This window comes from Oncorhynchus mykiss, chromosome 29 (genome assembly GCF_057628025.1).
Source record: "Oncorhynchus mykiss isolate SJ-2025 chromosome 29, ASM5762802v1, whole genome shotgun sequence".
Classification (NCBI taxonomy): Eukaryota; Metazoa; Chordata; class Actinopteri; order Salmoniformes; family Salmonidae; genus Oncorhynchus; species Oncorhynchus mykiss.
In genome coordinates this window covers 35075449-35087044 of record NC_143050.1, presented here as the reverse complement: position 1 = coordinate 35087044, position 11596 = coordinate 35075449, and the positions used below count along the sequence as shown (strand labels likewise).

Genomic DNA, 11596 nt, shown 5'->3' with positions numbered 1-11596 from the left:
TGTATGCTTTTAATGTATATAGGGTAACTAAATATGTGCTATTACGAAAACAAAAAAAGTTGTAGAGTAGTAATATAGTGGCTATCCATAAAGTCGACCTCTGGGTGAATCATCTGTAGAATTCTAATACTTCATCTAAGAGATCTGTGCAGTGTGCTGAATTAGTGGATGCTTTGGAAAGGTCATATTCATATAATGTAGGTCCGAATTATCATCCAATCCATGGTCACAAAACATACCGCAATGAAAAATGTAAACGTAATATTGCATTACATGTTTATTGCAGGTTTATTATACGGCCCATAATAAACTGCAGGTTGCTACCAATGAGGTAAAATACGAATTTTTCCTCAGTCGCTAAGCGGAAATGACGGAACTATTTTATTGCGTCAGATTTCTAAGGATACGGTGACGTTGTGCGGAGAGGCGGCGTGATCACGTAGGGCCAATTTCATGCTTTCAGTGAACAGAACGAGAGGATGGGTTGAGAGAGGTGATGAATGGGATGATTGGAGAGATCAGACACTACACAGACAGACGGCTTGAGAAAAAGGGAGGCGTTCGATGGAGCAAAGACTGGCCGTGATTTGACATTTAAAATCCCTATCTGATGAATAAAATCAACGAATTGGCTATTTTTCTTATTTGAACTTAATTCAGCATAGCATTTCATAGTCGGCCTTATTTGACCAGGCGTTGAAGATGCCGGTAGCTGGTTTGGTCTGACTAGAGGAGACGATGGAGCCATGAGAATGTACCAAGTATTTCCGCGAAAACAGATGGGAGATGAAACCTATTCGAAATAAAAATTGATATTTTCCCCTGTAGCTAAAATGAGTTTATTATTGCTGCAGATGTATGCGTTTTGATAAACTGTAGTAGGATAGCTGCTAGAGGAATTTTGATGGCACTTACGACGCCAGGGATTGAGCAACGAGTAACGTTACATTTCGGAACGTTGAACAGTCGGGCCTTTCAAAGTGAGAAGCAAGAATGAATGTTAAGCATTTTTCTCGCCCGAGGATAACTGCGGTGCACGCAGCTGGTCACATTTTGAGAGCGGTGTCTTCTTTGGAGAGTAGCGAAATGCAAGTCAACGGAGAGGAGCGCCGTGCGGAGCTGTAATAGTAATACCCAAATCCGTCTAGAACCAAGTGGATGTTTTAAGCATTTTTTTCCGCAGACGAGAAGATGGTGTGCTGCCAATATCAATGCAAGCGGTCCCTATTTTCCCTGCCTTTTTAAGTGTAAAAGGAGCTCGCGCTACTTTGGAATTAAGAACCGTCAGTCACGTATGCGCGCCTCGGTGGCCAACGTTAGCTTAGCTGCTATATCCTCCGTGCTTTAGCTTCCCATTGAGCATGATTGAAGAGTGCGTTTAATTTCGCTAACGTCAACATCGATGTTTTCGGTCGTCATGAATCCACCGACACGTTTGCTTGGGTGAACTTTGAACCAACACCCCATAGCGTAGAACAGACTAGCAAGACATGTCGGCGTGAAGGGAACCACACTGACTGTCTCGAATCTCCTGTCAAGCCACCGACGTCAACAGCGCTGTGAAGAGCTGCTTATTGGAGAGGGAAAAAAACACATTACCTAGATTGTTCACTCCGCCTTTTGGAGCTCTGCGCCCACGGACTGAATCCCTTCCCTTCGATTTAACAACCAAGCAAAATGGGGTACGTATCGCGCAATGTAGTGCCATTTAGTCTGTGCTACAATAATTGTATTCATGGGTGTGTTATGATTTCTAGGAAGCCTGGTTTGTTTCGAGATAGATAAGTGGGGGTAGAAGGTTGACAGAAACAATACGCTGTTTGGCGACATGATTTACCTGAAGTTGGGTTGCCTTGCGTTGATAGCCTCACCATCAGCCCATGGCCTGAGCTTTAGGTAATTTACATGTAAAAGGACCCAACATATGAAGTTCATAGGAGCATATCGATTTGGCAGGCAAATGAAAAAGTATTTATTAGAGATTGTTAAACCATTTAATATCATGAAAAAAAAATGTGGCAGAGGTAATGGGTTTTATTTCAAGTCAAACAGAAATATGAATATGGAAGCTTGTTTCCCCCATCCCCAAAACAATTCAGACCCCGAGTTATGAGATAGTCAGTCATTACAAACAATGTACTAAAACAAACATATACTTTCTGATGGGGTAAGACCATTGCTCATGAGCCATTTTTTTAAGTTGCATTCTTCAAGAATCAATAGCTATATATTAAATTAAGTCCAAAAATGGGTGTACCAATCCCAGATTGTATTTAATTTAATAATTCAATCTGATGTCAACCAGATGTCATCAAACAGGCACCAACTCGCATCAACAAAACATTGTCACCACAAACTCTCTTGCTCCCTCGCTCTCACTTGCACACAAACAATGTGTGATTACGTAAAGCCAATAAAACGATAGAAATATCTATATACAGTGTGTGCAAATGTAGTAAGATTAGGGTGGTAAAGGCAATAAATAGGCCATAGTGGCGAAATAATTACAGTTGAGCAATTAAACACTAGAGTGATAGATTTGCAGAAGATGAATGTGCAAGTAGAGATACTGGGGTGCAAAGGAGCTAAACAATATATATGGGGATGAGGTAGTTGGGTGGGCTATTTACAGATGGGCTGTGTACAGGTGCAATGATCGGTAAGCTGCTCTGACAGCTTATGCTTAAAGTTAGTGGGGGAGATATAAGACTCACGCTTCAGTGATTTTTGCAATTCGTTCCAGTCATTGGCAGCAGAGAACTGGAAGGAAAGGCAGCCAAAGGAGGAGTTTGCTTTGGGGATGATCAGTGAAATATACCTGCTGGAGCGCGTGCTACGGGTGGGTGCTGCTATGGTGACCAGTGAGCTGAGATAAGGCAGGGCTTTACCTAGCAAAGACTTATAGATCACTTGGAGCCAGTGAGTTTGGAGACAAGTATGAAGTGAGAGCCAGCCAATGAGAGCATACAGGTCGCAGTGGTGGGTAGTATATGGGGCTTTGGTGACAAAACGGATGGCACTGTGATAGACTACATCCAATTTGCTGAGTAGAGTGTTGGAGGCTATTTTGATCGACTAAAGTATATAAGGTTACGCTAGAAAGTGCACATTGGACTCTTGATCCTAAATGGATATCATAATTATGCCTTGAGAATGTATTCATACGTCTTGACTTATTCCCCAAAAAATGCAGTTAAAAATGTATTAACTTCTATTTTTTTCTCTCACCCACCTACACGCAATACCCCATAATAATATACACTGAACAAAAATATAAACGCAATATGTAAAGTGTTGTAAAATGTTTCATGAGCTGAAATAAAATCTTGTGCACAAATTTGTTTACATCCCTATTAGTGAGCATTTCTCCTTTGCCAAGATAATCCATCCACCTGACAGGTGTGGCATATGAAGAAGCTGATTGAACAGCATGATCATTACACAGGTGCACCTTGTGCTGGAGACAATAAAAGGCCACTTTAAAATGTACCGTTTTGTCACACAACACAATACCACAGATAGCTCAAGTTTTGAGGAAGCGTGCAATTGGCATGCTGACAGCCGGAATGTCCACCAGAGTTGTTTCCAGTTAATTTTATGTTAATTTCTCTACCATAAGCCACCTCCAACAGTGTTATAGAGCATTTGGCTGTATGTCTAACCGGTCTCACAACTACAGACTGTGTAACCACGCCAGCCCAGGACCTCCACATCCAGCTTCTTCACCTGCGGGATCATCTGAGACCAGCCATCGGACAGCTGATGAAACGGTGGGTTTAAACAACCGAAGAATTTCTGCACAAACTGTCCGATTCCGTCTTAGGGAAGCTCGTCTGCGTGTTCGTCGTTCTCGCCAGGGTCTTGACCTGACTGCATTTTGGCTTGTAACTGACTTCAGTGGGAAATTGCTCACCTTCAATGAATACTGGCACGCTGGAGAAGTGTGCTCTTCATGGATGAATCCCGGTTTCAACTGTACCAGGCTGATGGTAGACAGCGTGTATGGCGTTGTCTTGGCGAGTGGTTTGCTCAGATACTGCTTATGAAGGAGCCCCTTCAGCTTGAGCTCCTATATCACTGAGGGAGAGAGAGAGAGACTGTCACCATACAATCATGGAAGCCAACAGTGAATACAATGTTGAATGTAGCCAATCAGCGATCCTGATTCACAGCTAATTCACAAGGGGCACGTGCCAGCATGGCACTGACTGGTTGGCATTACTCCCTGGGACCAGCAGTAATCCATTGATGCAGTGGAAGGGGGCACCTCTTTACAACATACAAAATACACACAGTACTGATTACATTATAAATGGTGGTTTGGTGAATTCCAGGACAGATGGTATATTGGCCAGGTCAAATGGGATCAACCTGATTCAAGTGTCCTCCATTACCCTGAAGCGGGACTGGTGACTGGCCACTGCCTCATCCTTCTGTAATGGCTATGATATGGTAAGGGGATTCCCACAACCCTGCTGAACAAATCCACCAGGTTTTTTACATAGCCTGTGAATGAAATAAAATATAAGTCAATCAACAGCAAAAAAAAAAAGACTTTCTGTAGTTTGGAAGTAATGTATATGCTATTAAAGGGACTGTAACTACAGAATAGATTCAAGCCGGTGACGCTGACACTGTTACTATGCAACCAGCTGTGTACGTTGCTGAACACTTACCGATACATTTTGCTATTTGCGGCTACAGTTGGCTGTTGTTAACAAGGTAGCTAGTTAACTTGAGCTATGCACATCTTCCTCTGACATGCTACACCACTTTACATGTTAGCTACAATGTCATTCCCCTTTCATCTGTGGTATCATAGCTAGCCTTCATCTTCTTCTTTAAGGTTTTTATGGCAGACTACACTTATTGGTGTATTGCCGCCCCTCGCTGTACGGGATATTGCGGGAAGAGAAGGGGGGGAACCCGACATCATATAAAAATAAAACATCCCACTCCTTCAGTCACAGTTCAAATTAGAAAAAAAGTTATATCAACACATTGACTGTAGTACTCGCGCTGCTAAAACACTCGACCACTGCTACTCCAACTTCCGGGATGCCTACAAGGCCCTCCCATGCCCTCCCTTTGACAAATCTGACCATCCTATAGGCAGAAACTCAAACAGGAAGTACCTGTGCTAAGGACTATTCAAAGCCGGTCTGACCATTCAGAATCTATGATTCAAGATTGCTTTGATCACGTAGACTGGGAAATGTTCTGGGTAGCCTAACATTGACAAATATACTGATACGGTGACTGAGTTTATCAGGAGGTGTATAGGAGATATTGTACCCACTGTGACTATTAAAACACCCTAACCAGAAACCGTGGATAGATGTCAGTATTCACGTAAAACTGAAAGCGCGAACCACCGCATTTAACCATGGCAAGGTGACTGGGAATATGGCAGAATACAAACGGTGTAGTTATTCACTCCGCAAGGCAATCAAACAGGCAAAACGTCAGAATTAGGGACAAAGTGGAGTTGTAATTCACCGGCTCAGACACGAGACGTATGTGGCAGGGTCTACAGACAATTCCGGACTACAAAAGACAAACCAGCTATGTCGAGGACACACCGACGTCTTGCTTCCGGACAAGCTAAACACCTTCTTCACCCGCTTTGAGGATAAAACAGTGCCACCGCTGAAGCCCGCTACCAAGGACTGTGGGCTCTCCTTCTCCGTGGCCGATGTGAGTAAGAAATGTAAGCGTGTTAAACCTCGCTAGGCTGCCGGCCCAGACGGCATTCCAAACCGCGTCCTCAGAGCATACGCAGGCCAGCTGGCTGGTGTGTTTATGGACATATTCAATCTCTTTCTATCCCAGTCTGCTGTCCCCACATACTTCAAGATGGCCACCATTGTTCCTGTACTCAAGAAAGCAAAGGTAACTTACTTCTGTCATCATGAAATGCTTTGAGAAACTAGTCAAACTAGTCACCCTAGACCCACTTCAATTTTCTTACTGCACCAATAGATCCATAGATGATGCAATTGCCATTGCACTGCACACTGCCCTATCCCATCTGGACAAGAGGAATACCTATGTAAGAATGCTGGGTCCTGGACTAGGAAACAACACCTCCACGTCGTTGATCCTCAACACTGGGGCCCCACAAGGGTGCGTGCTCAGCCCCCTCATGTACTCCCCGTTCACCCATGACTGCGTGGCCACGCACGCCTCCAACTCAATCATCAAGTTTGCAGATGACACAACAGTAGTAGGCTTGATTACCAACGGTGATGAGACAGCCTACAGGGAGCAGGTGAGGGCTCTCTGAGTGTGGTGCCAGGAAAATAACTTCTCACTCAACGTCAACAAAACAAAGGAGATGATCGTGGACTTCAGGAAACTGCAGAAGGACACCCTCCAATCCACATTGACGGGACCGCAGTGGAGAAGTTGGAAAGCTTCAAGTTCCTAGGCTTACACATCACTGACAATCTGAAATGGTCCACCCTCACAGACAGTGTTGTGAAGGAGGCTGAAGAAATTTGGCTTGTCACCTAAAACCCTCAAACTTTTACAGATGCACAATCGCGAGCATCCTGTCGGGCTGTACCACCACCTGGTACGGCAACTGTACTGCCCGCAACCACAGGGCTCTCCAGAGGGTGGTGCGAACTGCCCAACGCATCACCGTGGGCAAACTACCTGCCCTCCAGGACACCTACTTCACCCGATGTCACAGGAAGGCCAAAAAGATTATCAAGGACAACAACCACCTGAGACACTGCCTGTTCACCCCACTATCATCCAGAAGGCGAGGTCAGTACAGGAGCATCAAAGCTGGGACCGAGAGTCTGAAAAACAGCTTCTATCTCAAGGCCATCAGACTTAATAAATACTCATCTCATATGTACAGTGGGGCAAATTTAGAATATATGAATATATATATATATGGACAAGCAATGTCAGAGCAGCATAAACTAAGATACAGTAAAATAGAATACAGTGGGGCAAAAAAGTATTTAGTCAGCCACCAATTGTGCAAGTTCTCCCACTTAAAAAGATGAGGCCTGTAATTTTCATCATAGGTACACTTAAACTATGACAGACAAAATGAAAGAAAAAAATCCAGAAAATCACATTGTATGATTTTTAATGAATTTATTTGCAAATTATGGTGGAAAATAAGTATTTGGTCACCTACAAACAAGCAAGATTTTTGGCTCTCACAGACCTGTAACTTCTTCTTTAAGAGGCTCCTCTGTCCACTCGTTACCTGGATTAATGCCACCTGTTTGAACTTGTTATCAGTATAAAAGACATCTGTCCACAACCTCACAGTCACACTCCAAACTCCACTATGGCCAAGACCAAAGAGCTGTCAAAGGACACCAGAAACAAAATTGTAGACCTGCACCAGGCTGGGAAGACTGAATCTGCAATAGGTAAGCAGCTTGGTTTGAAGAAATCAACTGTGGGAGCAATTATTAGGAAATGGAAGACATACAAGACCACTGAAAATCTCCCTCGATCTGGGGCTCCACGCAAGATCTCACCCCGTGGGGTCAAAATGATCACAAGAACGGTGAGCAAAAATTCCAGAACCACACGGGGTGCACCTAGTGAATGACCTGCAGAGAGCTGGGACCAAAGTAACAAAGCCTACCATCAGCAAGGGCATTGAAGATGAAACGTGGCTGGGTCTTTCAGCATGACAATGATCCCGAACAACCCCATAGGAAATCTTTGGAGGGAGTTGAAAGTCCGTGTTGCCCAGCAACAGCCCCAAAACATCACTGCTCTAGAGGAGATCTGCATGGAGGAATGGGCCAAAATACCAGCAACAGTGTGTGAAAACCTTGTGAAGACTTACAGAAAACGTTTGACCTCTATCATTGCCAACAAAGGGTATATAACAAAGTATTGAGATAAGCTTTTGTTATTGACCAAATACTTATTTTCCACCATAATTTGCAAATAAATTCATTAAAAATCCTACAATGTGATTTTCTGGATTTTTTTTCTTCTCATTTTGTCTGTCATAGTTTAAGTGTACCTATGATGAAAATTACAGTCCTCTCTCATCTTTTTAAGTGGGAGAACTTGCACAATGGGTGGCTGACTAAATACTTTTATGCCCCACTGTATTCTATTTTACTGTATCTTAGTCTATGCTGCTCTGACATTGCTCGTCCATATATTCATATATTCTAAATTCCATTCCTTTTAGATTTGTATGTATTTGGTATATGTTGTGAAATTGTTGGATATTACTTGTTAGATATTACTGCACTATCGGAGCTAGAAACAAGCATTTCGCTACACACGCAATAACATCTGCTAAACACATGTATGTGACCAACAAATTTAGATTTGATCCCTAAACAGGCTCGTGCCTGCATCTGCTGCAAAATCCCCCAAAACGCCCAGCCTTACTCACAATGCCTATTTTCTCTGTTTGCTCTGTGCGGTTGATAACCAATGCAATAAACGCTACAAAGTAGGGGTCGACCGATTTATGATTTTTCAACACTGATACCGATTATTGGAGGACCAAAAAAAGCTGATACAGATTACTCGGCCAAATTATTATTTTTACTTAAAAAATATATATTTTTTTATAATAATGACAATTACAACAATACTGAATGAACACTTATTTTAACTTAATATAATACATAAATAAAATCTATTTAGTCTGAAATAATTAATGAAACATGCTCAATTTGGTTTAAATAATGCAAAAACAAAGTGTTGGAGAAGAAAGTAAAAGTGCAATATGTGCCATGTAAAAAAGCTAACATTTAAGTTCCTTGCTCAGAACATGAGAACATATGAAAGTTGGTGGTTCAATATTCCCAGTTCTTCAATATTCCCAGTTAAGAAGTTTTAGGTTGTAGTTATTATAGGAACTATGACGCATCGACTATTTCTCTCTCTACCATTTGTATTTCATATACCTTTGACTATTAGGTGTTCTAATATGCAATTTAGGCTGGCATTACTAATCTCGGGAGTTGATAGGCTTGAAGTCATAAACAGCGCTGTAAAGCAAGCCTTCTACCGCCTACCACCGCTCAGTCCGACTGCTCTATCAAATCATTGTAACGATTTTCTTCCTGGGAAGGAGAGGAGGCCCAAAATGCAGCGTGGTTATTTATAAACATCTTTAATGAAAGATGAAACCGTGAACACTATACACTATGTGCTGACACAGGCAACTAACACATAGACATAGATAATCACCCACAAAATACTCAAAGAATATGGCTGCCTAAATATGGTTCCCAATCAGAGACAATGATAAACACCTGCCTCTGATTGAGAACCACTCTAGGCAACCATAGACAACTACACTGAACACAACCCCATAAATCTAATAAACCCCTAGACAAGACGAAACACAATAAATCACCCATGTCACACCCTGGCCTAACCAAAATAATAAAGAAAACACAGATAACTAAGGCCAGGGCGTGATAATCATAGACTTAATTATAATATAATAAACACAGATACCAGCCGTTGTTCATTAATATGGTAAAATCCGGAAACTATCATTTCGAAAACAAACCGTTTATTCTTTCAGTGAAATACGGAACCGTTCCGTATTTTATCGAACGGGCGGCAAACCTAAGTCTAAATATTGCTGTTACATTGTACAACCTTCAATGTTAAGTCATAATTATGTAAAATTCTGGCAAATTAGTCTGCGATGAACGCAAGAGAAGTGAGACAATTTCTCTAGTTAATATTGCCTGCTAACGTGAATTTCTTTTAACTAAATATGCAGGTTTAAAAAAAATATACTTCTGTGTATTGATTTTGAAGAAAGGCATTGATGTTTATGGTTAGGTACATTTCGTGCAACGGTTTTTTCGCGAATGCGCTTTTGTGAAATCATCCCGTTTGGCGAAGTTGGCTGTGATTCGATGATAAATTAACAGGCACCGCATTTATTATATGCAATGCAGAACAAGTTAGTTAACCTAGTAATATCATCAACCATGTGTAGTTAACTAGTGATTGTGAAGATTGATTGTTTTTTATAAGGTAAGTTTAATGCTAGCTAGCAACTTGCACTCGCGTAACAGGTGGTCAGCCTGCCACGCAGTTTTCTCGTGGAATGCAATGTAATCGGCGTCCAAAAATGCCGATTACCGATTTGGTATGAAAACTTGAAATCAGCCCGAATTAAATCGGCCATGCCGATTATCGGTCGGCCTCTAATACAAAGTCCACTTTCTTCACATGCAACATGTCAGGATCCCTCTGTTGACAAGAAATATTATCTGGTGTCTCTACTCCTGCTACCATTTATTTATTCAACTTCACTCCTTTCTTCCACTCTTCTCACCGCCTCCGCAGAAGAGACATGCTGGACGGCCCTTATTCTTACCACCTCCGTCTCCTTCAGCCTAACAGGACACTTCACAATTGCAGCATTTAGGCCCAGCTGGCAATCGATACCCCTCCCGTTTACATCAGTGGATACTGCTGAGGGGAGCAAATGAAATGGCATCAAACACATGGAAACCAAATGTTAAAAAATATATACACTGCTCAACAAAATAAAGGGAACACTAAAATAAAACATCCTAGATCTGAATGAATGAAATATTCTTATTAAATAATTTTTTCTTTACATAGTTGAATGTGCTGACAACAAAATCACACAAATTATCAATGGAAATCAAATTTATCAATCCATGGAGGTCTGGATTTGGAGTCACACTCAAAATTAAAGTGGAAAACCACACTCCAGGCTGATCCAACTTTGATGTAATGTCCTTAAAACAAATCAAAATGAAGCTCAGCAGTGTGTGTGGCCTCCACGTGCCTGTATGACCTCCCTACAACACCTGGGCATGCTCCTGATGAGGTGGCGGATGGTCTCCTGAGGGATCTCCTCCTAGACCTGGACTAAAGCATCCACCAACTCCTGGACAGTCTGTGGTGCAACGTGGTGTTGGTGGATGGAGCGAGACATGATGTCCCAGATGTGCTCAATTGGATTCAGGTCTGGGGAACGGGCGGGCCAGTCCATAGCATCAATGCCTTCCTCTTGCAGGAACTGCTGACACACTCCAGCCACATGAGGTCTAGCATTGTTTTGCATTAGGAAGAACCCAGGGCCAACCGCACCAGCATATGGTCTCACAAGGGGTATGAGGATCTCATCTCGGTACCTAATGGCAGTCAGGCTACCTCTGGCGAGCACATGGAGGGCTGTGCGGTCCCCCCAAAGAAATGCCACCCCACACCTTGACTGACCCACCGCCAAACCGGTCATGCTGGAGGATGTTGCAGGGCTCTGGCAGTGCTCCTCCTGCTCCTCCTTGCACAAAGGCGGAGGTAGCGGTCCTGCTGCTGGGTTGTTGCCCTCCTACGGCCTCCTCCACGTCTCCTGATGTACTGGTCTGTCTCCTGGTAGCGCCTCCATGCTCTGGACACTACGCTGACAGACACAGCAAACCTTCTTGCCACATCTTGCATTGATGTGCCATCCTGGATGAGCTGCACTACCTGAGCCACTTGTGTGGGTTGTAGACTCCGTCTCATGCTACCACTAGAGTGAAAGCACCGCCAGCATTCAAAAGTGACCAAAACATCAGCCAGGAAGCATAGGAACTGAGAAGTG

At 42.9% G+C, this 11596-nt stretch overlaps 1 protein-coding gene across 4 annotated transcripts in view; it reads left to right on the top strand.

Annotated features, from left to right (window-relative positions):
• The first annotated feature begins 391 nt into the window (after positions 1-391).
• Positions 392-11596, top strand: part of LOC110509661 (homer protein homolog 1) — a 72196-nt gene continuing 60991 nt past the window's right edge. For 2 of the 4 annotated variants that reach the window (XM_021590678.3, XM_090227086.1), the window contains exon 1: positions 392-1682. In XM_021590678.3, coding sequence (XP_021446353.1) covers positions 1678-1682 — 5 coding nt within the window. In that variant the 5' untranslated portion in view covers positions 392-1677. The remainder of the gene's footprint in view (positions 1683-11596) is intronic. The other 2 variants (XM_021590677.3, XM_090227085.1) reach the window with 1 other exon arrangement.